General features: G+C 35.1%; 4 protein-coding genes and 1 long non-coding RNA gene across 14 annotated transcripts in view; 2 read left to right on the top strand and 3 right to left on the bottom strand.

Annotated features, from left to right (window-relative positions):
- Positions 1 to 3,343: 3,343 nt before the first annotated feature.
- Positions 3,344 to 27,773, bottom strand: part of LOC130955933 (receptor-like serine/threonine-protein kinase SD1-8) — a 41,462-nt gene continuing 17,032 nt past the window's right edge. Inside the window, exons 1-7 of one of the 3 annotated variants that reach the window (XM_057882939.1) lie at positions 5,443 to 6,765; positions 5,208 to 5,336; positions 4,899 to 5,098; positions 4,553 to 4,763; positions 4,201 to 4,441; positions 3,961 to 4,111; positions 3,344 to 3,862 (exon numbers count right to left, since the gene is read on the bottom strand). In XM_057882939.1, coding sequence (XP_057738922.1) covers positions 3,551 to 3,862; positions 3,961 to 4,111; positions 4,201 to 4,441; positions 4,553 to 4,763; positions 4,899 to 5,098; positions 5,208 to 5,336; positions 5,443 to 6,721 — 2,523 coding nt within the window. In that variant the 5' untranslated portion in view covers positions 6,722 to 6,765 and the 3' untranslated portion in view covers positions 3,344 to 3,550. Of the gene's footprint in view, positions 3,863 to 3,960; positions 4,112 to 4,200; positions 4,442 to 4,552; positions 4,764 to 4,898; positions 5,099 to 5,207; positions 5,347 to 5,442; positions 6,766 to 27,773 lie in introns of those variants that run through there. The other 2 variants (XM_057882941.1, XM_057882938.1) reach the window with 2 other exon arrangements.
- Positions 7,111 to 10,829, bottom strand: LOC130955934 (receptor-like serine/threonine-protein kinase SD1-8). 5 transcript variants are annotated; one of them, XM_057882943.1, is made up of 7 exons: positions 9,525 to 10,829; positions 9,092 to 9,220; positions 8,820 to 9,019; positions 8,492 to 8,702; positions 8,146 to 8,395; positions 7,906 to 8,056; positions 7,111 to 7,805 (listed from the first exon to the last, which is right to left on the bottom strand). In XM_057882943.1, exons 1-7 carry the CDS (start codon positions 10,798 to 10,800, stop codon positions 7,494 to 7,496), a joined length of 2,529 nt encoding a protein of 842 aa, XP_057738926.1. In that variant the 5' UTR covers positions 10,801 to 10,829; the 3' UTR covers positions 7,111 to 7,493. The 5 variants fall into 5 exon arrangements, with proteins under 5 accessions (XP_057738926.1, XP_057738927.1, XP_057738928.1 ...); XM_057882944.1 differs by having other exon boundaries at positions 7,112 to 7,805; positions 8,146 to 8,383; XM_057882945.1 differs by having other exon boundaries at positions 7,112 to 7,805; positions 8,820 to 9,007.
- LOC130954532 (uncharacterized) lies at positions 15,139 to 19,006 on the top strand. The gene is made up of 3 exons (XM_057881282.1): positions 15,139 to 17,604; positions 17,663 to 18,269; positions 18,687 to 19,006. Exons 1-3 carry the CDS (start codon positions 15,139 to 15,141, stop codon positions 19,004 to 19,006), a joined length of 3,393 nt encoding a protein of 1,130 aa, XP_057737265.1.
- Positions 20,413 to 23,653, top strand: LOC130955946 (uncharacterized). The gene is made up of 4 exons (XR_009076948.1): positions 20,413 to 20,699; positions 20,782 to 20,837; positions 20,946 to 21,168; positions 22,810 to 23,653. It is a non-coding gene; the product is annotated as an uncharacterized LOC130955946 (long non-coding RNA).
- On the bottom strand, positions 22,671 to 26,529 carry LOC130955927 (receptor-like serine/threonine-protein kinase SD1-8). Of its 4 annotated transcripts, none has more exons than XM_057882931.1 (7): positions 25,094 to 26,528; positions 24,367 to 24,489; positions 24,079 to 24,278; positions 23,755 to 23,965; positions 23,415 to 23,652; positions 23,175 to 23,325; positions 22,671 to 23,075 (listed from the first exon to the last, which is right to left on the bottom strand). In XM_057882931.1, exons 1-7 carry the CDS (start codon positions 26,373 to 26,375, stop codon positions 22,764 to 22,766), a joined length of 2,517 nt encoding a protein of 838 aa, XP_057738914.1. In that variant the 5' UTR covers positions 26,376 to 26,528; the 3' UTR covers positions 22,671 to 22,763. The 4 variants fall into 4 exon arrangements, with proteins under 4 accessions (XP_057738914.1, XP_057738915.1, XP_057738912.1 ...); XM_057882932.1 differs by having other exon boundaries at positions 24,079 to 24,266; XM_057882929.1 differs by having other exon boundaries at positions 23,415 to 23,965; positions 25,094 to 26,529.

Below are 27,773 nucleotides of genomic sequence, written 5' to 3'. Positions count from 1 at the left end.
ATTGGTGAATGGGATGAAGCAGTTCTATGATAGATGTTTCATGGAGGACCTATGTCAACAATTGTTAAAACATGTACTAAGTCTCAATCACAGATAGGCGTAAAAAATAGGCGGACCATCACTTACCGTAGTTCAGAAATATTATATATCGGAATTTGAAAGTAGATACGACGAATATACCTGAGAGTACATCATGCATAGATTATACGGGGCATTTTATTTCCAGATCCGTCAAACTCTCGCAGTCTCGCTTGGACATGAGATAGCTATCTCTTTTGGAGGATTGTGACCAGCTGTCTTGTGATTCAACTATACTTACGTGGTTGTTTCTTCAAATATGTCATGCCACCAATTATAGGCAACTAAATTGGGTAAATGCGAGAAATTGCTTATGTCTTCGGGATATCATTCCTTCCCTATGTGTTGACGTGATGGATTTGCCACAATTTCCTTTGACTAAGAGGTATTATATATTTATATGCCTTTAAAGAATTTTGTTTTATTGTTATTTAAGTTAATATTTGTGATTGTGTAAATTTTAATATATCATTATATTGTAGGTAGGGGTGGCAAGCGGGGAAGCCCGCCCTGCCCCACCCCGCCCCGCCCCGCCTAGCCTAATGAAACGGTCTTAGAATTTCAGTCCGTCCCGCCAATTTTTTTTTTATTTTTATTTATTAAATAATATATATAAAGGCATAAAAAAATCTTTTCTATTTTTTACTTTTAAATATTATAATTTTTAAAAATATAAACAAATTATAATTTTTATATTCACAAATATTAAAGTTTTTGTAATTATAAATATCTAATAAACATAATTATAAACCAAGTTTTCATCCAAAATATAATTATAAATATTGTTTCCGAAGTAAAATAAACATAATTCAAAACATAATTATAAATATTGTCTCTGAAACAAAATAAACATAATCCAAAACACTCAATTTTCATCTTCATTCTCTTGTAAGTTGGGTTGGGGGAAGTTGGGTTTTGACAAAAAATTGTAAAAGTATCCCTTGCAAAAAAAATACTAAGCCCGGCGGAGAAGCCCGCCTCACCCCGCCAAAGTCCGTCAAAATCTGCGGTTTAAGCGGTGTGGGTTAAGCGGGCTTTTACTATTTGATGGTCCCAATTTTCAAGTTCACCCCGCCTTTTTTGGCGGGTTACACGGACCGACCCGACAGGTTTAGGCCCGTTTACCACCCCTAATTGTAAGTAGGTGGGTCACCAGCCGCGCAATGATACTGCGGAGACCAAACTAAGATTTTGGAGACAAATTATAGGTAAATATCTTTATGGTGTACATCGACTTTATTTTGTTATTATTTTGATATTAACTATATTATTTTGTCACTATACACAGATCAATTGGATTCCATATGTTAATTTTATTTGGTAGATGATTTTATATTTGTTCGGATTATATTTTTTATAATAAAAAACAAAAAGTATTATATAATTGACATTACTTTTATAATTACAATTTTAAAAAAATTATAAATTAATAGTATTATGAGAATTTTTTTATGAGAAAGTATGAGGAGTCAATGGAATATTTGTATAATGTGTACAATAGAAATTTAGGGAATATTAGAGATATAATCATTAATGTTACCTTTTCTCATCAGCTGAAGTTATTGGGATGAATGATATATGGTATTAGAGCTCTAGATCCGAAAGGTCAAGAGTAATTTAAGTTTTTGGGAAGATGTTTATTATTTCTAGTACCCGGAGATGTTCATTTTGTAACTCAATAACCTATTGTACACATTGTATAAATAGTCCATTGTCTCCCTAACGGGATCCTTTTTTTATTATATCTTTAAATTTTACATATTAAATATTAATTTATTGATTTTAAGTTTATTAAAAAGTCTATCACAGACTAATAAATTATTACATACATCTAATAAGATTATAGTAAGAGGATTTTGATTGCCTCAATTTAGGGCATTTTTCACTTAGGCCAGTTTGGATAAATAACTTAAATAAGTTCTTTTAAAAAAAGAACTTAAAGCATAAGAACTTTTATTAATAGCAGCTTTTAAATAAGTTATTTTGTGTTTGAATTTTTAGTTATAAAAATACTTATTTTAAAGTTGTAACGTTTGGATAAATAACTCAAAAAATAATTTTTTTAAAAAAGAGAAGAAATATTAAAATAACGATAATAACAAATAATTTTTAATATTAAATGTTGATTTTACATAACCTAATCACTAATATTGTGTATGATATGGTAGGTAAAAATAAAAAAATAAATATAAAATGTGTGTCAATGTATATTTTGTTGCTATTTTTTATTTTTTTACTCCTATTAGAACTCCCTTCTCCTTTATTGAGGTCAAGAACTTGCTATAATTAACTATGAAAATAATAACAAGCTATAAAATCACATGTGAAAAAAATAAAATTAAAACTGAAATTTCATACCACAATCAAATACAAATTTAATAATAAAAAATAGAGTGATAAAATGATAAAAAAATACTTAGAAAGAATATATGCATTAGGTTGTTCAGATACAAAATTGTCTGAAAACGGTGGCGGAAGATCAATGGAAGAGGTTTGGAACATTGTGTGAGAATGATGGTGTAAGGCCAGTGCTTCTAGTAGACCTTGCGTGAAAATGGTGATGAAGTGTCAGTATTTTTCACAGAGTCAAAAAGAAAAGTAGATTTTTTTGTTTTGAAATTAATTTTTTTTAAATAAGTAGTAGAATGACTTATCGAAAAGTAGAGAAGCCATCTATTTTTACTTCTTCAAAAAGCTGAAAAATTAACTTTTTTAAAAGTTAAAAGTTTTTTTTTAAATTATACCAAACACACAGATTATAACTTTTCATAATTCAAAAGTAAAAAAAAGTTGCTTCTGCTACTTTTCAAATGGGCTCTTAATGCAACTAATTTTCTCCTTCTTATGCTAATGAGCATTATTTAGAATTCACCCGACAACAACTAATTTTGTTCCATGTAGGTTGATTTTATGGTAAGGTTCTGTCCTTATTACAATTGCATAAAGTAGAGGTAGTCTGCTGCAGTGACTCTGCACCCCTTTAATTTGCTTTATTATATGCGAACTGTTGCATTGAGGTAGGATTTTATGAATCATCGGAGGTTTGGGATTGTTACATATAAGTACGCTGCTTATATTATTAAACTATGAGAAAACTATCAAATGTTTGACCAACATTGATATTTTAATATAATAAAGATCAATGCTGTTAAAACACCTTATAATCTTCCTCACCTATGTTGTGTATGTCTGTCTTCTTTTTCTTTCAATAATAAAGTTCTCTCTTCTTAGGTGCTACACCAAACAAGACCAAAGTAGATAGATATTAAAATAGAAGCTATAAGTTTGCCTCTGTATTCTGATGGAATCATCATTTTTATTACTAAAAGATTTATTAACTAATCAAATTTAACTTGATTAAAGAATAAGAAAGGCTACAACTTAAATATATAGGAGTAGAATTTGTCTTTTTTTTTTTCAGTTTCTGAGAATATATACAAAAATAGTGAATGATGTCATCATTCTTCTTTAACTACCTAGCATCTAACATTGTGACTGTAACTTGATTTACGCTCCATGTTTCATCATTCTTACTTGAAGATGACTCAGTCTTTGGATGATTTTTCTTTATGGAAAATCCAGGAGTTTTAGGATTTGGCAAAGATGGAGTTTCACTACTTAACATTAAGATCACTGAAGACATTGTTGGTCTATCTTCTACATGTTCTTGGACACATAAGAGCCCAATATGTATGCATCTTACAACTTCAGCTTCTGTGTATGAATTGCCGATTGATGGATCAAGAAGTGTCAATGCAGTTCCTTCATGCCAATGTCTCCATACCTAAAAGAACATATAGTAATCATTATAATATAGCGATCATAGTGTTTATTTTTTCAGTTAAGAAGTACTCTTATTAAAGAGAAAATTTTTTTACTTACATTTCCCAGAAGATTCAATTCATCGTTATCACTATAAAACTCTCTATTCTTCTTTCCAGTTATGATTTCCAATACCATAACACCAAAACTAAAAACATCAGATTTTACTGAAAAGTTTCCGTCCATAGCATATTCAGGAGACATATAACCACTGCAAAATAAAAATATGCATAAATTAAAAATGAAGCCACATATCTGGTTTTTCAAAAAACAAGTTATGAATTATCATGGTATACTTACTATGTTCCAACAACTCTTAATGTTTTTGCTTGCGTTTGATCTTTGTCAAATATTCTTGCCATTCCAAAATCTGATATCTTGGGAATCATTTCATTATCTAGTAATATGTTACTTATCTTAAGATCTCTATGAATAATTCGAAATCTTGAATCTTGATGCAAATAAAGAAGTCCTCTAGCTATTCCATATATGATATTAAAACGCCTTTCCCAGTCAAGCAAAACTCTACTTTTTGATTTGTCTGCAACATTGTTATGTAAAAATTAAGGATAACAAGCAAAACAACTGTATATGATAATTTAAAAAAAAAAAACTGAACATTCAATATACTAAAATAAATAATAAAAGTTACCAAACAAAATGGAATCAAGGCCTCTGTTTTCCATATACTCATACACCAACATCTTTTCATCATTTTCAATACAGCAACCAAGCAATCGAACAAGATTTCGATGTTGGAGTTTGACAATTAGCTTGACTTCATTCTTAAACTCCTCAATTCCTTGTCCAGAATATTTTGATAATCTCTTCACAGCAATTTTTTGACCTTCAATCAATCTGCCCTAGTATTATTATAGGCACGATTTCTTCGTTAGTGTATATACACATAATACATAAGTACATTTACATTATGATCTGATATTTATTTTTAGTAACGATGGCAGCTATGTACAAATTAAAGTATTAAAACAACTTACCATATAAACACTACCGAAGCCTCCTTCTCCAAGTTTATTATCTTGAGAGAAATTGTTTGTAGCCATTGTTAAGGTATCACAATCAAACAATGGCAGCTCTATATCATCCATGTTCCTTTCATCACCTAAGTATCCTCTAGAAGATACCACCTCATTCATCAAACTATCATGACTTCTGTGGACAAAACCTGGAATAGCGGCTATTGATAATAACCAAGGTAAATGATTTATTTATGCAGCACAAAAACCATATACACTACAGTACCATACTATATAAAGAGACATATGGGGAAGTTTATTATACATTACCTCTAGAACTTTGTTGTCTCTTCTTCCTTAAGTAACAAATAGCAACCAATCCCAAAACTAAAACAAGTGCACAAACTGTGATGCCAACAGCCAGAACTGCTCTATGATTCTTGTTGGAGCTAGTAGATCCTGTGTGTCACTAAATTGATCAGAAAGAACTACTTAATCAATTAAGGAACCTGCAATATCATCATCATAGCAAAAATGTGCAACCACTTAATCAATTAGATAGTACCTATATCAGCAGCTGCCAATCTGACATAGAGATCTTGACCGTCTGTACGGTGGACATTCATGTCAATGAGTTGGCCAAGCCACATAACACAGCCACTTCCTCCATTTCTGATATCAATGTTTGCATATGCAGTGCATGAACAATTCCTCTTACACAAACTCCCACATTCATCAAGTGTCATACTCTTATTCACAAACGCGTTCGTTGTATCCGGCAGCTTCATGTGCTCAAGTTGCAAGAACTTGTCAGTGGAACAATTCAAACCCGTGTTCCTCACACACCCATCGGATCCATCTCTCAAGTTCCAAGCTTCTTGGTTCTTTGGTCTGAACCCCTGAATACAAGAGCATACCGGCGAAGCATTATTATCACAAACTCCATAGGAACCACACACTCCATAGAAATCGCATTGATCCTTTGGTGCGTAGGAGAACTTGTTCCATCTTCCTTGTATCCACATGTAGCGTTGATACTGGCCATCAGAATCAGATGACAGAATTATCCTTGACAACAAGGAAGGGTCTGTAACGGAGAAAGAGAACCACACCCCATGCTCATCATAAGTGAAATTGTACTTGAGATCATTGGTGTCGTCTTTCATCCCTGGGATCCCACTGAATCTCTCACCATTCCAAGGACCAGTTCGGTATGTTATAGTTTGGTTTCTCCTGAGGAAGCCCTCAGGTAAACCATGGTAATCTATCTTCAAAGTGTAGTCACCGCTTGAAGGGTCTTCACCTTCGACCTTCCATGATGTTAAGTGCTTCTCCGTTCCTGTATCCAGGTCCCAACCGACCTTCATCCCCGGTAACAAGGTATCCGTTGGGTAATCGAAGCTCTGCCATAAGTAGTTATTATTGGTCTTGTCTGATGAATCCTTGAGAACAAGGTTACCTGTATCGAGGAGCTGGAGAACTGGATTCTTGGAGTTGGTTTGATTGGAGGACCATGCGGGGTTCCCGAATGAATTGAGAAGGACAAAGCTTCCGTTGTCTCCGATCTTGAGATAGCCTGAACTATTGTCGATGGGGTTGTCTCTGTTTGCAGTCCAAACTATTGTTTGAGGACTGATGTTGTTGTACCATATTCCGAGGTAATAGTTGGTGTTGGAATCTCTGAAGAAGCCCAGCACGAAGGATCGGTTTTGTGATAATAGCGTTTGGTTAGTTGCGAGGATTTGTGTGGCGGTTAAAGTATCAGAAGCGGTTGATGGAGTGATGAAGAAGAAGCTAATAACAAAGATGAAGAGGTAGTTAAGGTGAGTGAAGAAGACTCTCATGATGGCGAAAAGTTAAGAGTAGTTTGTGATTGTTGGAGGGTAATATAGAAGAAGCCAAGTTTTTTTTACTTTTCATGAAATTCTTGATAGAATTGTGCATCAAGGAAGAGCAGAACAAGCTAAGTTGACCCGCATCCACTTGCCTCTTCATAAATGTGTGTTGACTTTTGAACATGGTAAACGTTTCCCATATTATATATCAGAGATATAGTATATTCAAAGGGTAACTCAAAGAACCCAAGCTGTGATACGTTGACAAAAACGGTGGTGAAACTTGGTCCATTCCAAGTAGGAAGCTTAATATGCTGAACAAAATGACTATTGAAAAATAGAATTTTTGTTTTAACATTCTTAAATTCACCCACCAGCAACTGATTTTGTTCAGGGTAGGTTGATTTTATGTTGAGACGCTATCATTAATGAGTGGCAGAACTTGAAGAGATATATATGACCAACTGAGATGATCAAATTCTTTAAACTAACTTTATTATTTATTTATAAAAAATTTGGAAGGGCCAATAACCCCATTGTTTATGAGGAAAGTTCCACCATTGTCCTTTAAAACATGGGGTAGTCATGCACCTCAAATTTCCTTTTATTGTATGCGAAATGTTGCATCCAAATTTATTATATTCAGGTTTAATCATCCAAATTTAATTTTTAACTTGATTAAAGAATAAAATCCGCCGTAGCTTAAATAGAAATTCCTTTTTTATTTTCTATGACTATGAGAATATATATAAAAATAATGGATAATGCCATTTTTCTTTAACTATCTACCATCTAACATTGTGATAGTGACTTGATTTACACTCCATGTTGTATCTTGTTTGCTTGGAGATAAATCTATCTTTAAATGATTCTTTTTAATGGAAAATCCAGGGTTCTTAGGAGATGGCATTGACAGAGCTTCACTGCTCAACATTAAGACTACTGAAGACATTGTTGGTCTATCTTCTGCACATTCTTGAACACATAAGAGACCAACATGTATGCATTTTATAACTTTAGATTCTGTGTATGAATTGCCAATAGATGGATCAATCAGTGTCAATACAGTTCCTTCATGCCAATGCCTCCATACCTGCACGAACATATATAGTGCAATTATTATAATATATCACTTAAAATATTATTTTTCAATTAAGAAGTACTTGGATTTAGGAGGAAATTCTTTCGCCTACGTATCCCAGAAGATTCAATTCATCGTCATCACTATAAAATTCTCTATTCTTCTTTCCAGTTATGATCTCCAATACAATAACTCCAAAGCTAAAAACGTCAGATTTTGTTGAGAAGTTTCCGTCCATAGCATATTCAGGAGACATATAACCACTGCAAAATAGTAACACATAAATTAAAAATGAAGCCATCGTATTTAGTTTTTCAAGTAATATTGTGATGAATGATCATGTTATACTCACTATGTTCCAACAATTCTTAATGTTTTTGCTTGGATTTGATCTTTGTTAAGAATTCTAGCCAATCCAAAGTCTGATATCTTTGGATTCATTTCGTTATCTAGTAATATGTTACTTGTCTTAAGATCTCTATGAATAATTCGAAATCTTGAATCTTGATGCAAATAAAGAAGTCCTTTGGCTATTCCATAAATAATATGAAAACGCCTTTCCCAATCAAGCAATGATCTTTTTGATTTGTCTGCAACATTAGCTATTATTAATGAGTAAAAACTACGGTTAACAAGCAAAACAAGTATACATAATAATTAGAAAAGGAAAATATTGAAATAAATAATGCAAAAGTTACCAAACAAAATGGAATCAAGGCCTCTATTTTCCATATATTCGTACACCAACATCTTCTCATTTTTCTTAATGCAGCAACCAAGCAACCGAACAAGATTTCGGTGTTGCAGCTTGACAATTAATTTGACTTCATTTTTAAATTCTTCAATTCCTTGTCCAGAGTCTTCTGACAATCTTTTCACAGTAATTTCTTGGCCTTCAATCAATCTGCCCTGATTATACCATATGCACGATCTGTTAGTGTGTATATATAAGTGTGTTTATGTTATGATTTGAGACTTAATTTTAGTGATGATGGCAGCTATGCATAAAGTATTAGAACAACTTACCCTATAAACACTACCGAAGCCTCCTTCTCCAAGTTTATTATCTTGAGAGAAATTGTTTGTAGCCATCATTAAGGTATCAAAATCAAACATTGGCAACTCTAGATCATCCATGTTCTTTTCATCACCCAAGTATCTTCTAGAAGGCACCACCTCATTCATTAACCAATCATGATTTCTGTGGACAAAACCTGAAATAGCAGCTATTGATATACAATTCAGTACCATACTATACATAAGCATTCATATGAGAGAGATTAATTATTGTACATTACCTCTAGATCTTTGTTTTCCCTTCTTCCATAAGTAACAAATAGCAACTAATCCAAAAACTAAAACAAGTGCAGCAAGTGTGATGCCAATAGCCTGTACTATTCTATGATTCTTGTTGGAGAAAGTAGATCCTGTGTGTCACCAAATTGATGGGAAAGAACTCCACCTTAAATACTTAATTAATGAGGAAGGAACTTGCAATATCATCATCTTAGCAAAAATGTGCATAACCACTACTATTTAATGTTCATGTTATAACAATTATATGTGATTATTTAGGCGGTTGAATTATTTTGAAACCAAAGGACTTAATTAGGCACTTTGTAATAATTTCAATATAGTTATTGGATAAAAAACTTAAAACTCCCCTCATTGAAAAGTCAATTAAAACCAATTAAAATTCAATATTGAATTAGTGTTCAAATAGAGAGATACCTATATCAGCTGCAGCCAATCTGACATAGAGATCTTGGCCATCCGTAGGGTAGACACTCATGTCAAAGAGTTGACCAATCCACATAACACAGCCACTTCCTCCCTTTGTGATATCAATGTTTGCATATGCAGTACATGAACAATTCCTCTTACACAAACTCCCACATTCATCAAGTGTCATAGTCTTATTTATAAACACGCTGCTTGTCTCCGGCAGCTTCATGTTCTCAAGATGCAAAAACTTGTCAGTCGAACAATTCAAACCCGTGTTCCTCACACACCCATCAGATCCATCTCTCAGGTTCCAAGCCTGAGGGTTCTTAGGGCTGAACCCTTTCATACATGTGCAAACCGGCGATGCATTATTGTCACACACTCCGTACGGACCACACTCCCTGTACTGGTCGCATTGATCCGACGGTTTGTACCAGAACTTGTTCCATCTTCCTTGTATCCACAGGTAGCGTCGAAACTCGCCATCAGAATCAGATGTCACAATTATCCTCGACAAGGAAGGTCTTGTAACGGAAAAAGAGTACCACACACCATGATCATCATAAGTGAAATTGAACTTGAGACCATCAGTGTTGTCTTTCATCGCCGGGTTCCCACTGAATCTCTCACCATTCCAAGGACCAGCTCGGTACGTTATAGTTTGGTTTCTCCTGAAGAAGCCCTCAGGTAAACCATGGTAATCTATCTTCAAAGTGTATTCACCGCTTGAAGGGTCTTCACCTTCGACCTTCCATGATGTTAAGTGCTTCTCCGTTCCTGTATCCAGGTTCCAACCGAACTTCATGCCCGGTAACAAGGTATCCGTTGGGTAATCAAAGCTCTGCCATAAGTAGTTATTATTGGTCTTGTCTGATGAATCTTTGAGAACAAGGTTACCGGTATCAAGGAGCTGGAGAACTGGATTCTTGGCGTGGGTTTGGTTGGAGGACCATGCAGGGTTCCCGGATGAATTGAGAAGGACAAAGTTTCCATTGTCTCCAATCTTGAGATAGCCTGTGGAGGTTTCAATGGGATTGTCTCTGTTTGCAACCCAAACTATGGTTTGAGGATTGATGTTGTTGTACCATATTCCGAGGTAATAGTTGGTGTTGGAACCTCTGAAGAAGCCCAGCACGAAGGATTGGTTTTGTGACAATAGCGTTTGGTTGGTCGTGAGGATTTGTGTTCGGGTTAAAGTATCGAAAGAGGTTGATGGAGTGATGAAGAAGAAAGCAATAACAATGATGATGTAGTCAATATGGTGAGTGAAGAAGATTCTCATGTTTGCGGAAGGTCAAGAGTAGTGTGTGATTGTTGTTGTGAGTTTAGAGGGTATTATAGAACAAACTCAGTGCCTTTAAATTATTTATCAAGCTAAGAAGAGCAGAACAAACTGACCGGCATCCATTTGCCTTTTTTGTACGTTCCTTTTGATCATGTGTTTTGACTTTTGAACAAAGGGATAGCGAGTTTCCCATATTTGAAAAATTAATTATTATCACTTGATGATGCTACTCAATTCTTATATTAGTATATTCAAAATGAAAAAGTTTATGCGCACAATTTTTATTAAAATTTCGTCGGTATTTAATTAATAAAAAAAATAATTTTATATTATTAAATATAATTTTATTTTATTAAAAATATTAATAATGATTAATTAATAAATATAAATTATAAAATTTGTTGATTTAATTTATTTTTAATATATATTTATATTTCAATACGTATTTTATACTGGTAGTTAATTTTAGTAATCAATTTTAGTGTATATATAACATAATCATATATAAATAATTATTATATTAATTATATTATGTATATACTAAAATCACCTACTAAAATTAGCTATCAGTATAACATATATATTAAAATATAAATATATATTAAAAACAAACTTTTAATTTTCTACTAAACCAGTCCATTGTTTGAATAAAAGTTAGTCCATTTATTAAATTTCTAATTTATTATTTTTTCAAAGATTATTCATAAGAAGCGCTTGACTACTTATATATTATATATATTTGTATATATACTTGTTTTTCTACATTGTTTTTATATATCATTTTAATTTATTTTATAATTTATTAATTGAATGTTTAGAATTAGCAAAAACTGAAAACTAATTAAGGTGCTAATTAAGATGAGGTCTAGAGATTAGAGTTGTATATATCCATGTAAAATTTTATAATATGCGAGCGAGATTATAAAAAAGATAAACTCTTAAGAACAGTAACATTTAGTATTTTTTTACAATAATTTGATTAATATAAATATTAATTTTTTTAATAAATAAATTTTATTAATTTATGTGTATAAATTTTAAAAATATAAGTATAAATCATATTGATTTATGTGTATAAATTTTGATAAATATAAATAAAAATTATATATTTTTGTGTATAAAATTCTTATAAATATAAGTATAAATTATTGTTGGTTATGTAATATTAATTGATGAAAAAATTGATTATAGACAAATTAGTGAATCATATATTAGATATTTTATAAAACTAGTAATTTATGTATCTCTAGATATTATCAATAAATTTTTTGATTTAATTTGGAACTTTTAATTCTTAAATCACAGAATCAGATGGAATTAAGATGTGCTTTTTTGTTGTTATTGTCATGTAATTAGAATTGGGGACCTAAATTTTATAAAGCTAATTATTCATACCCTGATCCAACACTAAGACCTAGGATTAAATAAGACAAAGAGGCCCAATCCAAAGATTAGCCTCCCTTCGCAACCGACCTCCATCCAAGAGGTCGGACTCGACGCAAACCCCGCTTAAAGGAAGTCGGGAGTTAGATTAGCTGGCAGATAATATTTATTCAAATAAGTAGCTGCTCCTAAAATCTCTCAACCCACTTCTAGGAGTCAAAACTCAACCTCCCTAAGGACGGTTATCCTCCTTAAAAGGGGAACCACTCCAACGGTGGTTATGAGTTCACCACTATAAGTACACTGACAATCCTCAGGTATTTCGAAGTCTCCATACTCTCTAAACTTGCTTAGACCCTTGCTGACTTAAGCATCGGAATGTCTTTGCAGGTACCACTCCCCATTCTCTCTCATACGTAAGTCGGAAGGAGGCTCCCAGGAGCGAGCCCGCTCGAAGGCTTCTTTCACTAGACGATTGGGCCAACTTAACAAGTCCAGCACATAAATCTCCGGTTACCCACCGTAACACTAATGATGAAGAATCGTGTTTTTTCCATAAAAAAACAGAGCGACTACCAATATAATTAATGAATAATTATAACAATACCCAAACTAATTTCTATATTAACAAATTGAACCAAAATCGTCGTATTTTTTTATTTCTTTTTGCTCAGTTCTTGTCGTTTTTGAAATTCTTTGAATATCAAATTTATGTTTTTCAATTTTACCGCTTTCTTTACTTTTTGAACGTTTTCTTTTAATAACAAAAGGTAAGGATGTTCGACCTAAATAGTATAAATATGATAACAAATAAAAGAACACTAAAAAATTGAGCCATAGAAGTTCAAAATTATGATGAAATGCACTTCTTAAAATAAATACCTTCATTAGATTTAATAACATAACAATTAGAATAAAAATTCTAACACCACAGACAACATTTATAGTTGGTCCATCCTATGTGACAAATTTTTTAGTTTTCTTTTTATTATCTGAATTATTTACAAGGTTTGAAAAACCAGATCGGTTATCAAACTGCTTTAGTTACTGATTCATTGGTTTACTGGTTCAACCGGTACAACTGGTGGTTCAACCAAAAAAACCGTTTTAGAATAAAATAATAAATAAATTATAGATAAACATCCTAAAATATCTTCCAAATTTAAAACACTACACAAAAAATCATCAACCAAATTTATATAATCTTATCAAAATACAAACTCAAAAGTTAGATAGTAAAAAGAAATATCTAAATATTAAATTTTGACCTTGAGGGTTAACATGATCACTTAACATCTCAAATTCTAATTTAGAAATATCAGGAGACAAAAGATTATCAATTTCAAAAGAATGTTGAGCTAATTCAGTTAGAAAATGTTGATCATTATGTGGTATTATGCTAACTGAACATGAACCTGAATCTTGCAAGATGACCTTTTCGGTCTAATCTTAGGCAGCATTGCGCTCATCTGTTGTAAGAAAGCTCTCTTAGCAACAGATTCTTCTTACTGAGCAAGCCATAAACATGATGTAGTGTTGTTTCTAAGTTGAGGTATCAACATAACAAGTAGTCATTGAATAAGAAAGCATAACATATCACCACCCTACTCATTCAACAACAACCAGCATTTGATTTGATTTTCATTTTTAGCATTCAGCAACAACCAATACAAAACAGCAGCATAACAATAACAGTGCCATAACAAAACAGCAGCATAACAACAACAGCAGCTTAACAAGTCATTAATTACAAATTCCAAATTCCAAATACTGATCAGTGATCACACAATCACAGTGTCATAACAAAACAGCGGCATAATAACAGCAGCTTAACAAGTCACTAATCAAAAATTTCAAATTCAAAATACTGATCAGTGATTGAAGAATCACAGTGCCATAATAAAACAGCAGCATAACAACAACAGCAGCACAATAAGGGAGAAAAGAACAATGAGAGTCACAAAAGAAATTGGCAATCCTATTCCTGTTTGTACATTTAATTACTCATAAACAAAACTCAACTCCACCCGAATTGTTAATTTAACCTTGGTCTTATGGAATTATAAATAGGAATACATTACATTGCTCTTTCTTCTAAAATTCAAGCAAAAACAAAAAAGAATGGTTTTAGTAGTTTAATTCTTTGCAGATCTCACTGCTCAGAATACATTGTAGAGGAACAAGGCAGCCTTCTCTAATCATTGATCACAACAGGTAATCAGATAAATAAGAACAAGTTTACAGAGTTGAGTGAGAAAACTTCTTGTTGAAGTCATCGACTTGGGCTAAGTGAAATCCTCCACATTAGAAATATAAGGAGAGGGTAAGCAGATCAAACTACATTTGCAGCTTAATGTCACGGTAAATTTTTAGAATGTTAGATTTAACAGTGTTTGTATAGTTTTCTAGAGTATTTGAGAATACTCTAGATGGTTCCGGAACATTCTAGAATGTTCTAGAAGGTCCCAAAATACCCTAGAAGGTTCTAGAAGACTTTAGAAGATCATAGAATATTCTAGAAGAGTGTGGATTGATATAAAAGTATGAAGAGTTGTATGGAACAATCTAGAAGTATTTAGAAAGTTATGGTAGGATAGATTTGTAAAGAAGGTTCTGGATGATTAATCTGGACCGTTAATTAGATTTAATCCTAACCATCCATTGAGAAGGTGGATGGCTATAAATAGGAGGTAAGAGTTAGTGTGAGGGTGTGTGAATCATTTGTAACAAACACTTGAGTAATAAAGTGTTCTTCCACCAAAGCTTCCTTTCTCTTGTGTTCTCCTGTGTTCTTAGCTTTCTTGCTAAGTATTGAGGGTTAGGCTGACTTGGTCTTAGCTCAAGAGGTTGAGTAAGTCCGAGTGCCGGCACGGTAGCATTGGAGTGTGTCCAAGGCCGTGACAATTTGGTATCCGAGCAAGGTTCGAGAGGGAGCACAAGTGGTTTGTGGGTATGGCTTCTAATATCACCATGGAGCATGTTGAGTCTCAAAGGGGAAGGGATGCTATTCCTTCTCAATGGGGAGGCAAGAAGATCCGTTCTTCAAGTGAGCCTAGAGGTAAGGACTCTAACTTCTTAGAAGAAAGAGTTTCTATGTTGGAAGATGTTCTATCCTCTATGGATGAGCAGTTCCAAAGGATAGAACATGACAAGGAGACCCTCGAGGCTCACGTGTTAGGAGAACTAGATGCTTTCAAAGAAAGCATGCTCCAAATCGAAGAGAAGCTTGAGAATTCCTTGAAGCTATTTGAGGAAGTTCGAGTTTGGTTCGAGGAGGCAAAATCTCGACCAACCATTATAAGGGAGACGACAAAGATTGATCTCCCCAAGCCAAAGGAATTCAAGGGCGTAAGGGACGCTCGTGAGGTGGAGAACTTCCTATGGCAAATGGAGAGGTACTTCGAAGGCCAAGGGGTAGTCGAAGAAACAATAAAGGTACGCACTGCAGCTCTCTACCTTTCTGATAATGCTACTTTGTGGTGGAGGAGAAAGTGCGTAGATATGGAGAAGGGTACTTGCAACATAACCACATGGGAAGATTTCAAAAGGGAGTTGAAAAGACAATTCTTCCCTGAAAATGTGGTTTATGAAGCAAGGAAGAAGTTGAGGGAGTTGAAGCACAAGAGTACGATTAGCGACTATGTAAAGGAGTTCACTACTCTCACACTTCAAATCCCCAACTTAGCATCAGAGGATGCATTGTTCTTCTTCATTGATGGACTCCAACCTTGGGCAAAGCAAGAACTACAAAGAAGGAATGTTAAGGATGTCGATGAGGCCATCGTGGTGGCCGAATCACTCACTGAGTATCATAGGGGAGACTCTAAACCCAAGTCTTCTTCCAAGCCTAGTTCTACTAAAAGTGGGGGAGACAAGGGGAAGAGTTTCTCAACCAAGAAGGAAGGAAAATACTCTTCAAAGAAAGAGTACGAGGAAAAGAAGAAGGCTTTCGTACCTAAAGGAGGATGCTTCGTGTGCAAGGGACCACACCAAATGAAGGACTGTCCCAAGTTAGGGACTCTGGCATCTATCGCCAAGGAACGAGAGGCCCAAACTCAAGTAACTGAGTGTGTTGGATCCATCCAACACATAAATGCTGTGAAGGGCAAAGAGGCAAGCACTGCAGAAAAGAAAGGCTTGATGTATGTCAAAGCCTTTATCAATGAAAAACCTGTCATGGCTATGATCGACACTGGTGCTACACACAACTTCATCACGCCTGATGAAGCAAAGAGGCTTGGGTTGAAGATCACCGAAAAGAATGGTTGGTTCAAACCCGTGAACACCAAGGGTGAACCCCTTAAGGGAGTAGCAAAAGGGGTTGAGATGACTCTTGGTTCTTGGAAGGGCCTTGTAGATTTCTCAGTAGCACCCATGGATGATTTTAAAATAGTCATCGGGCTCGATTTGCAAAGGAAGGCAAATATAATACCTATGCCATACTACGACGTAGTATGTGTCATGGAGAAAGGGTCTCCATGCATGGTCCCTACAGTATCTAAAGTTGGAGGACCACCGATACTCTCTGCTATGCAACTCAAGAAAGGGTTCAAAAAGGGAGAGATTACATATTTGGCTCTATTACAAGAGGAGTCAACATCTGAAAGAGAAGACGTTCCTCCCAAAATCAAGGAAATCCTTGAAGAAAATAAGGATGTGATGCCTCCCGAGTTGCCAAAACAACTACCACCTAGGAGGAAGGTGGACCACAAGATCGAATTGGAGTCAGGAGCAAAACCGCCCGCCTCAACTCCTTATAGGATGGCACCGCCAGAACTTGAGGAGTTGAAGAAGCAACTCAAGGATTTGCTAGATGCTGGATTCATCCGTCCATCAAAGGCACCTTATGGCGCACCAGTCTTGTTCCAAAAGAAGCATGATGGTTCATTGAGACTATGCATCGACTATCGAGCACTTAACAAGGTAACCATCAAGAACAAATACCCTATTCCTTTGATAGCCGATTTGTTTGATCAACTTGGTAGAGCCAAGTGGTTCTCAAAGCTAGATTTGAGATCAGGATATCACCAAGTGAGAATTGCTGATGGTGATGAGCCTAAGACCACGTGTGTCACGAGGTATGGATCGTATGAGTGGTTGGTAATGCCTTTTGGCTTGACCAATGCTCCTGCGACCTTCTGTACCTTGATGAACGAGATCTTTCGACCTTACCTTGATCGGTTTGTAGTGGTCTACTTGGATGACATTGTTGTCTATAGCAATACTTTGGAGGAACATGTAGAACACTTACGAACCGTGTTCAAGATCTTACGAGAGAATAACCTATATGTGAAGAAGGAAAAGTGTTCCTTTGCAAGGGACGAAGTCCACTTCTTAGGACACATCATTAAAGGTGGAACTCTCTGCATGGATCAAGGAAAGGTGAAGGCTATCAAAGAGTGGGAGCCGCCAAACAAGGTAATCTGAATTGAGGTCATTCCTTGGGTTGGCTAATTACTATCGGAGGTTTATCAAGGGATACTCCGCCAAGGCTGCACCATTAACTGATCTTCTCAAGAAGAATCACTCTTGGGAATGGTCAAAGGAGTGTCAAAAGGCCTTTGATGAGTTGAAGGCTGCTATCACAAAAGGACCAGTACTAGCATTACCCGACTATTCAAAGGTGTTTGAAGTCCACACTGATGCTTCTGACTACGCTATTGGAGGAGTTCTGATGCAAAAAGGACATCCTATTGCCTTTGAGAGTCGCAAGTTGAATGATACAGAAAGGCGATACACTGTCCAAGAGAAGGAAATGACCGCAGTGGTGCATTGTCTGAGAACTTGGCGTCACTACTTGCTTGGTTCACACTTCATCGTCAAGACAGACAATGTGGCTACAAGCTACTTCCAAACTCAAAAGAAGTTAAGCCCCAAACAAGCTAGGTGGCAAGACTTCTTGGCTGAGTTTGATTTTGAATTTGAATACAAGTCAGGCAAGACTAATGTGGTAGTTGATGCGCTGAGTCGCAAGGCTGAGTTGGCGGCCATTTCTATGGCTGAAGGAGATATTGTGCATACCATCAAGGAAGGGTTGCATCACGATCCACTAGCCAAGAAGTTGGTGGAGTTGGCTAGAGAAGGTAAGACCAAAGATTTGGTTAGAAAATGACCTTCTCTACACAAAAGGGAGAAGATTATACGTTCCTAAGTGGGAAATCTGAAGGAAGTTAGTAAGAGAATGCCACGACACCAAGTGGGCTGGTCACCAAGGTCAGCGAAGGACCTTGGCACTCATTGAATCTTCTTATTATTGGCCTCAAATGAGAGATGAATAGAGAGCTATGTGAAGACTTGTCTTGTTTGCCACAAGATAAGATTGAAAACAAGACACCAAGGGTTGTTGGAACCTTTGCCTCCATCAGAGCGACCGTGGGAAAGTGTCTCTCTAGATTTCATCTCTGCCTTACCGAAGTCTGAGGTTTGGATCTATTCTCGTGGTAATGGATCGATTTCGAAGTATGCTACCTTTATACCTGCCCCTACTGACTGCACTGCAGAGGAGGCAGCACGACTATTCTTCAAGAATGTGGTGAAATATTGGGGATTGCCTAAGAGCATCATTAGTGATCGAGATCCACGCTTCACAGGACGACTATGGACAGAGATGTTCAACTCCTTGGGTCGGAGCTTCATTTCAACAAGCTTCCATCCTCAAACCGATGGGCAGACTGAGAGAGTGAATGCCTTACTCGAGTGTTACTTGAGGCATTTTGTAAGCGCTAATCAGAAGGACTGGACAAAACTCCTCGACATTGCTCATTCTCATACAATTTGCAAAGGAGCGAGTCCACAGGGAAGAGCCCGTTCGAGATTGTGACTGGACAACAGCCGCTTACACCTCACTCTCTTTCTTCTTCCTACTCAGGGAAGAGCCCTGGAGCTTATCATATGATTAAGTCTTGGGAAGAACAAGCAGATGTCACTCGTTCTTACCTTGACAAGCTGCAAAGAGGATGAAGAAATGGGCTGATAAGAAGAAGAGGCATGCAAGCTATCAAGTGGGAGACAAGGTAATGATTAAACTTCTTCCACAACATTCAAACCTTCGCAAGGTTCATAAGGGCTTAATTCGCAAATAGAAGGGCCATTTGAGATCATTGGACGTGTTGGGAGGTTGCTTACAAAGTACAACTCCCCCTCTATGAAGATCCACCCGGTCTTCCATGAGTATGCTTAAACCATATCATGAAGATCAAGATGAACCGAGTAGAGGTGACTCGAGTCGTGCTCCGCCTGTGGTGATTATATCCTTTGATAAAGAAATCGAAGAGATCTTAGCTAATCGCGTCGTGCGACGAAGAGGTACCACCAAGTATTCAATATTGATCAAGTGGAAAGGGCTCCCGATAACTGAAGCTAGTTGGGAAGCTCGTGAAGATCTGTGGCAATTCCAAGAACACCTAGAGCGCTATCATGAACAGAACGCGACGAGGACGTCTGCGCATTAGGTGGGGGAGAATGTCACGGTAAATTTTTAGAATGTTAGATTTAACAGTGTTTGTATAGTTTTCTAGAGTATTTGAGAATACTCTAGATGGTTCCGGAACATTCTAGAATGTTCTAGAAGGTCCCAAAATACCCTAGAAGGTTCTAGAAGACTTTAGAAGATCATAGAATATTCTAGAAGAGTGTGGATTGATATAAAAGTATGAAGAGTTGTATGGAACAATCTAGAAGTATTTAGAAAGTTATAGTAGGATAGATTTGTAAAGAAGGTTCTGGATGATTAATCTGGACCGTTGATTAGATTTAATCCTAACCATCCATTGAGAAGGTGGATGGCTATAAATAGGAGGTAAGAGTTAGTGTGAGGGTGTGTGAATCATTTGTAACAAATACTTGAGTAATAAAGTGTTCTTCCACCAAAGCTTCCTTTCTCTTGTGTTCTCCTGCGTTCTTAGCTTTCTTGCTAAGTATTGAGGGTTAGGCTGACTTGGTCTTAGCTCAAGAGGTTGAGTAAGTCCGAGTGCCGGCACGGTAACATTGGAGTGTGTCCAAGGCCGTGACATTAAGCCTTATAACAAGGAAGTATACTAAAATGTTAATAATACTTAAGAACAAACATGTTCCTGTTCAATTTATCATGTGGTTAATGTCTGAATTGGAAACATAGATTCATAGTAAATAGCTATGCACTAATTTGATATATTTAAAACTTAGTATCTCATGTGTCTATAATCATCTATATTTAATTTATTTATCGATTAGCCTCTAACTTTCTATATTAAAAAAAAAAGTAATGAACTAATCAATGGCAAAGAGAGTTCCAACTTTCTGAAATAATGTTCTCAAAGACAAAGAGCTTGCTGGCTTTCCAGCTATTCGAACACAAAATACCCAAAAAGGATTGCTTTCTACTGCTCTCAATGTCTTGGCTCAGGTTCTCTTCTATTCGAAGAAGGTTTCTCGATCATCTGAAGGGGCTTAATCGCCATATCTCCACATCGGTGGAGGCAGTGAGCGATGATGTAAGGTTAAGGGGAACCGCTTATGCAGGAGTTGTAGAACAGGTAATTTTTCGTGTAGTGCCTTCCAATTTTTTTTTATTATTATTATTTCTGTTGGATTTTAGGGTTCCGTATTCCTCTCCAGGTATCTCTTTGCTCCATAAATTGGGAGCAGAGGTTAATGGCAACATGGTGAAAGATGTAAGCCACTCTATACCTGAAGCTACATCATATTGCCCTAATTTGTTCAATGGCCCGTGGATTTTGACACAGTTTTCTCCTGGTTTAATTATCGAAATTCTTGAGCAGATTTCTGGTGAGAATAAAGCCTCTACCAATGGCTGGCTCCATTTCCGATTGATGCTGTGATTGATGAGGTTGGTGGATGGTGTCATGGAGATGTTAAAACGGGTGGGGTGGTTTGTAGCCAAGAGTCATTGAAGATGCAAATATTATTAACGGATCCAACTTTTCAGCTCAGCCCCTTCAATTACTATACGCTCTTCCAAGATGCTCCTCCATCCCCAGGAAGGTAATGTATCTACTCTCTGCACTCAATAATATTATTGTAGCGGAAGAATTTGCCCCTAAGAGTTTGTGCTACGATAGAGTTAGGTTGAGTTAGAATCTTTCAACATTGCTTGCCGGTTAGAGTTAGGTTATGAGTGTCTAAGTCTTTCAAACCAAGACCTTCCTCCTTTTTAGGTATGGACATTTTTCTCTCATTCTATCCATGTCATTCGCCATTCTAAGCCTTTCTAACTCCACCATCATTTAAATAAATACTAGCATGCTGTCCGGAAGTTTAAAGCTGGACAAAGTATAAGATGGGATTGCCTCCCTTACTTCCTTAATCAGCATTTGATTGTGTTGTTTTGTTCTGCTTTGTGTAGTAAGAAGGAAAATTCTTCTACACACAAAAAAGAGAGGTATGGGGATAGGAGGTTACTTTTGGCAGATGCCCTTATTTAGTCTGAAAAACACAGAACAATTGACCTTCCACAACAACAAAATAAAAAACAGGAGTTACCAATTTATTCATTAAATGATATCATGGTCTAGAACAAATCTCTGTTATCTATATAGTATATTAATATTAATTTTGTCATGTATTTATAAAGAACCCAAGTTGTGATGTTTTGAGGCTAGTTTTGTCGATCCTCAGGAGTCAAGAGTCACAACGAAAACGGTGGTGAAACTTGGACCATTCCAGGAAGTTTATAATATGCTGAATCAAAACACTTAACACGGATAAATGATGAATTATCAAAGAAGCTCTCTAAATTAAAAAAAGAGAGAAAAGAAATAAAATTATATATTAATAAGGACTAGATAGTAATAATAACCATTCATTGATCATTTACTCTGAATGTGCCTAACCAGTTAAACTACAAGTCGGGATGTCCTAAAATAACAAGACTGGTATCCTAATATTCATTTTCTGCTGAAAGTAACAAGGAAAACGAAAACTTTAATTCTCCAATATCCTTGTCAAGTGTGTCAATGATGATGCAAATTGTTCTGCTCTTGATGAGAATAGTTGAGATATAACTCGTTTTTATATTAGAACGAGTTTTTGCTTCTTTATCAGATGAGAATACTTAAACCAATATGATAACTGTATTCTATAACATTAATATAGTTCATAATTCTTATCAAACATAAAGTGGAGTATCTATACTTCGGAGAAAATTGGTAGTTTTTATTTATTTTTATTTTTTTATAAGCAAGATTTGGTAGGTTACTTTAGGGTTGATATTTTTTCTTTGTTAAGCAACGGAAAAAACCCAAAGAATTAAAAAAAAAACTTTAATATGATTTGAATTACTTTTAAAGTTATGACTCTTAAAAAATTATAAGCTAATGGTATTATGAGATGACGGTATTTCCGAGTCCAATAGATCAAAAACTAATTTGTCGTGGATCTAAACTTCATTTAAGCTATCAATTTTTTGTCTATGTATTCTGATTGAATCATCCAAATTTGATTCTTATTACTAAAAATCTGACTCATCAAATCTAACTTGATTAAAGAATAAAAAGAACCATAAATGGAAGTAGAATTTGTCCCTCTTTTTTTTTTTAAGAATATATACAGAAATAGTGGATGATATCATTCGTTATAAACTACCTAGCATCTAACATTGTGATTGTGACTTGATTCACACTCCAGATATCATTTTGCTTGTTTGAAGATGAATCAATCTCTGGATAATTTGTCCTTGCGGAAAATCCAGGAATTTTAGGTTTTGGCATTGATGGAGCTTCACTACTCAACATTAAGATCACTGAAGACATTGTTGGTCTATCTTCTGCACGTTCTTGTACACATAAGAGACTAATATGTATGCATCTCATAACTTTAGATTCTGCGTATGAATTGCCAATGGATGGATCAATTAGTGTCAGTGCAGTTCCTTCATGCCAATGCCTCCATACCTATAAGAATACATAGTGTAATCATTATAATATATCAATAAGAATGTTTATTTTTTAGCTAGGAAGTACTCAGATTTAGGAGGAAATTCTTTTACTTACATTTCCTAGAAGATTCAATTCATTGTTATCACTGTAAAACTCTCTATTCTTTTTTCCGGTTATAATCTCTAATACCATAACTCCAAAGCTAAAAACATCAGATTTTATTGAGAAGTTTCCGTCCATAGCATATTCAGGAGACATATAACCACTGCAGGATAGAAATGTGCATAAATTATAAATGAAGTCACAGTATCAGTGTTTTCAAAAAGCATTGGTGAATTATCATGTTATACTCACTATGTTCCAATAATTCTTAATGTTTTTGCTTGCATTTGATTTTTGTCAAAAATTCTAGCGATTCCAAAGTCTGATATTTTTGGATTCATTTCATTATCTAATAATATGTTACTTGTCTTGAGATCTCTATGAATAATTCGATATCTCGAATCTTGATGCAAATAAAGAAGCCCTTTAGCTATCCCATAGATAATATTGAAACGTCTTTCCCAATCAAGCAAGGGTCTTTTCGATTTGTCTGCAACATTAGTTATTATTAATACATATAAACTAAGGATAAGAGCAAAACAAATATAGATCATAATCAGAAAGAAGAAAATATTGAAATAAACAATACTACCAAATAAAATGGAATCAAGGCCTCTATTTTCCAAATACTCATACACCAACATCTTCTCATCCTTCTCAATGCAGCAACCAAGCAACCGAACAAGATTTTGGTGTTGCAGCTTGACAATTAACTTGACTTCATTCTTGAACTCTTCATTTCCTTGTCCAGATTTCTTTGATAATCTCTTCACAGCAATTTCTTGGCCTTCAATCAATCTTCCCTGATATTGTCATAGGTACGATTGATTAGTGTGTGTATACAAGTGTGTTTATGTTTTGATGTGAGAACTTTTGTAATGGTGGCAGCTATGCACAAAATATTAAAACAACTTACTCTATAAACTCTACCGAAGCCTCCTTCTCCAAGTTTATTATCTTGAGAGAAATTGTTTGTAGCCATTGTTAAGGTATCGAAATCAAACATTGGCAATTCCAGATCATCCATGTTCCTTTCATCACGTAAGTGTTTTCTAGAAAACACCACCTCATTCATTATCCAATCATGACTTCTGCGGACAAAACCTGGAATAGCGGCTATACATTGTTTACCACCAAGGTAAATCTACTTATACTGCACAACTATATATAGGCATTCATATGAGGGAGATTAATTATACATTACCTCTAGATCTTTGTTTACTCTTCTTCATTAGGTAACAAATAGCAACCAATCCCAAAACTAAAACAATAAGTGTGATGCCAACAGCCTGTACTACTCTATGATTCTTGTTGGAGCTAGTAGATCCTGTGTGTCACCAAATTGATAAGAAAGAACTTCCACTTAATCAATTAGGAAGGAGCTTGAAATGTCATCATCATAGCAAAAATGTGCAAGCACTACTGCTTAATATTTATGTTACAACAATTATATGTAATTATTTAGGCAGTTGTATTATTGTAAAACCAAAGGACTTAATTAGGCACTTAGTAAGAATTTCAATATAGTTATTGGATAAAACCTTAAAACTCCTATTATTGAAAAATGCACTTAAAAATTAAAATTCGATATTGGATTAATGTTCAAATTGACATTTTAAAAGATTTAACGCCTCGATTTAGTCTTAAAAAAAATACTAATATGAATCAAATTGATCCTTTCTATTTATACATTATATTTAAATGCCACACATAAAAAAGCACATATCATGCTTTACACATCCATAATTATTAATGAAACGTTAGCAAAAATTTAACAAAATTACTAACCCACATTGATATCTTTTCAGTAAAAAATATCCACACTGTTAATGTTACAAGTAAATGCACGTCTCACTTTCTTTTGATTATTTTTCTACAACTAATAAACAGCACATAGGGTGATTGATAATAGATAATAGATAGATATATACCTATATCAGCAGCTGCCAATCTGACATAGAGATCTTGACCATCCGTACGGTAGACGCTCATGTCAAAGAGTTGGCTAAGCCACATAACACAGCCACTTCCTCCATTTGTGATGTAGATGTTTGCATAGGCAGTGCATGAACAATTTCTCTTACACAAACTCCCACATTCATCAAGTGTCATACTCTTATTCATAAACACGCTGCTTGTCTCCGGCAGCTTCATGTTCTCAAGATGCAAGAACTTGTCAGTGGAACAATTCAAACCCGTATTCCTCACACACCCATCAGACCCATCTCTCAAGTTCCAAGCTTCCTGGTTCTTAGGCCTGAACCCCTGCATACAAGTGCAAATCGGCGAAGCATCATTGTCACACACTCCATACGGACCACACTGTCCATAGTAATCGCATTGATCCGCTGGAAGGTACCAGAACTGGTTCCAACTTCCTTGTATCCACATGTAGCGTTGAAACTCACCATCAGAATCAGATGTCACAATTGTTCTAGACAACAAGGAAGATTTTGTAATGGAAAAAGAGAAAAACACACTGTGCACATCATAAGTGAAATTGAACTTGAGACCATAGGTGTTATCTTTCATCGCCGGATGCCCACTGAATCTCTCACCATTCCAAGGACCACTTCGGCATATTATTGTTTGGTTTTTGCTGAGGAGAATCTCAGGTAAACCATGGTAATCTACCTTCATAGTGTAGTCACCGCTTGAAGGGTCTTCACCTTTGACTTTCCATGATGTTAAGTGCTTCTCCGTTCCTGTGTCCAAGTTCCAACCGATCTTCATCTCCGGTAACAAGGTATCTGTTGGGTAATCGAAGCTCTGCCATAAGTAGCTACTACTGATCTTGTCTGATGAATCTTTGAGAACAAGGTTACCAGTATCAAGGAGCTGGAGAACTGGATTCTTGGCGTTGGTTTGGTTGGAGGACCATGCAGGGTTCCCGGATGAATTGAGGAGGACAAGGTTTCCGTTGTCTCCAATCATAAGATAGCCCGTGGAGTTATCAATGGGGTTGTCTCTGTTTGCAACCCAAACTATTGTTTGAGGATTGATGTTGTTATACCATATTCCAAGGTAATAGTTGGTGTCGGAAACTCTGAAGAAGCCCAGCACGAAGGTTTGGTTTTGTGACAACAGGGTTTGGTTGGTTGTGAGGATTTGTGTTCCGGTTAAAGTATCCGAGGAGGTTGATATAGTGATGAAGATGAAGCTAATAAGAATGATGATGAGGTAGTTAAGGTGTGGGAAGAAGATTCTCCTCATGTTTGCGGAAAGTTAAGAGTAGTGTGTGATTGTTGTCCTGATTGTTTAGACGGTAGGATAGAAGAAGCTAATTGCTTTTGACTTATTAAGAGTGTACTCCTGTGTGATTGTTATTCATCAATTTTTTCATAGATTTGTTCATAAAGGAAGAGCTTAACATGCTTACCAGTACATTTGACTCTTTTTATATTCCTTTTGGTCATATATCTGTTTTGACTTTTGAACAAAGAGTTAGTGTTTTCGATAAGTCGAAAGTTAAGTATCATCAGTTGATGATGCTAGATCAATATAATATTGTATGTTGAACGGGTTATTCGTTTCACAATAAAATAGGGATGCTTGTAAACCAAGTTTATATGAATGTATCAAAACTTGTAAATATAATAATGGGGAGTCTGATTTCTCTTTTGTATTGGTTTCTCATTTAGTTCTTTTAGGTCGGATATAAAACTCTCATTCAATTAGCTAATACTTTATTTCTTATGGTACATTTTTTTAGTTCATTATTCTTTACATATCTCTCATCTGAGTTCCCTTTTCAAGTTTATAATCCATTTTGGTTATTATTAATCTTCTGTCAAGTTATTATTGAAGATTTTTGTGATAAATGTTTTATATTATGTTCATGGTTGTGTTTCAAACTTAGTTTTATATAGAAGGGAATCATGAAACTTGAAAGTTTTATATAATGGAATGTCGTGTTTACAAACAAAAGAAATTCGAACGACCTTATAGACTTTTGGATGCACATACACGGTATTTCCAGTCCGGTCAATGTCCCAGTCGTAGAGCAAACTTAGACCACTATTTGAAATTAGAAGATACAAAAAAGTATAGGAAACTAATTTTTACTTAACCACCATTATCTAATTTTAGTGTTTAGGTTTATAATTTAAGATAAATAAAATAATTAAAAAAATTGATTAATATTGGCAAAAAAAAATTGGTTACTTAACATTACTCAGAAAATATATATTGATTCTTACTCTTATAAACTATTTTCTTTTGATGTTAATACAAGTAATATTTAAAAATGATTTTTATTTTACTTCATGTTGTTAACTTGTTTCATTAAGTAGTACTTTTGTGACAAATTAAATATTGACATAACAAATTAATGATTAATAAAATTTTACATCCAAACAAAATCATTATCCAAGTCTATCTAAGTTGTTGTAACAACTTTTTAAACCACATACTCTTTTTTTTCTTCTTCTCCGTTTCTTTCTCCTAATCCTTCTCCTCCTTCTCGTATTTCTTCTTCTTCTTCTTCTTCTTCTTCTAAATTTGTGCAGGTTCTTCTTCTTTCCTTTTTCTTGTCATCCTTCTTCTCCTCCTCTTTCTTCTTCTTCTTCTTCTTCTTCTTCTTCTTCTTCTTCCAAATTTGCACACGCAGGT

The sequence above is a fragment of the Arachis stenosperma genome, chromosome 10, assembly GCF_014773155.1.
Source record: "Arachis stenosperma cultivar V10309 chromosome 10, arast.V10309.gnm1.PFL2, whole genome shotgun sequence".
In the NCBI taxonomy this organism is placed as follows: Eukaryota; Viridiplantae; Streptophyta; class Magnoliopsida; order Fabales; family Fabaceae; genus Arachis; species Arachis stenosperma.
The sequence above is the reverse complement of the archived record's forward strand: the minus strand, read 5'-3'. Positions and strand labels throughout refer to the sequence as shown.

Excerpts from the sequence above, each read along its gene's own strand:
- LOC130955934 (XM_057882943.1), bottom strand. The coding sequence starts at position 10,800 with ATGAGAATCTTCTTCACTCACCATATTGACTACATCATCATTGTTATT. Across the intron at positions 8,703-8,819 it reads GCTTCGGTAGTGTTTATAGG|GGCAGATTGATTGAAGGCCA; the intron begins GTAAGTTGTTCT and ends TGGTATAATCAG. Across the intron at positions 7,806-7,905 it reads AATTGAATCTTCTGGGATAC|GTATGGAGGCATTGGCATGA; the intron begins GTAGGCGAAAGA and ends ATGTTCGTGCAG.
- LOC130954532 (XM_057881282.1), top strand. The coding sequence starts at position 15,139 with ATGGCTTCTAATATCACCATGGAGCATGTTGAGTCTCAAAGGGGAAGG. Across the intron at positions 17,605-17,662 it reads AGTGGGAGCCGCCAAACAAG|GGATACTCCGCCAAGGCTGC; the intron begins GTAATCTGAATT and ends AGGTTTATCAAG. Across the intron at positions 18,270-18,686 it reads GGTGGAGTTGGCTAGAGAAG|AGGAGGCAGCACGACTATTC; the intron begins GTAAGACCAAAG and ends ACTGCACTGCAG.
- LOC130955927 (XM_057882929.1), bottom strand. The coding sequence starts at position 26,375 with ATGAGGAGAATCTTCTTCCCACACCTTAACTACCTCATCATCATTCTT. Across the intron at positions 23,966-24,078 it reads GCTTCGGTAGAGTTTATAGA|GGAAGATTGATTGAAGGCCA; the intron begins GTAAGTTGTTTT and ends TGACAATATCAG. Across the intron at positions 23,076-23,174 it reads AATTGAATCTTCTAGGAAAT|GTATGGAGGCATTGGCATGA; the intron begins GTAAGTAAAAGA and ends GTATTCTTATAG.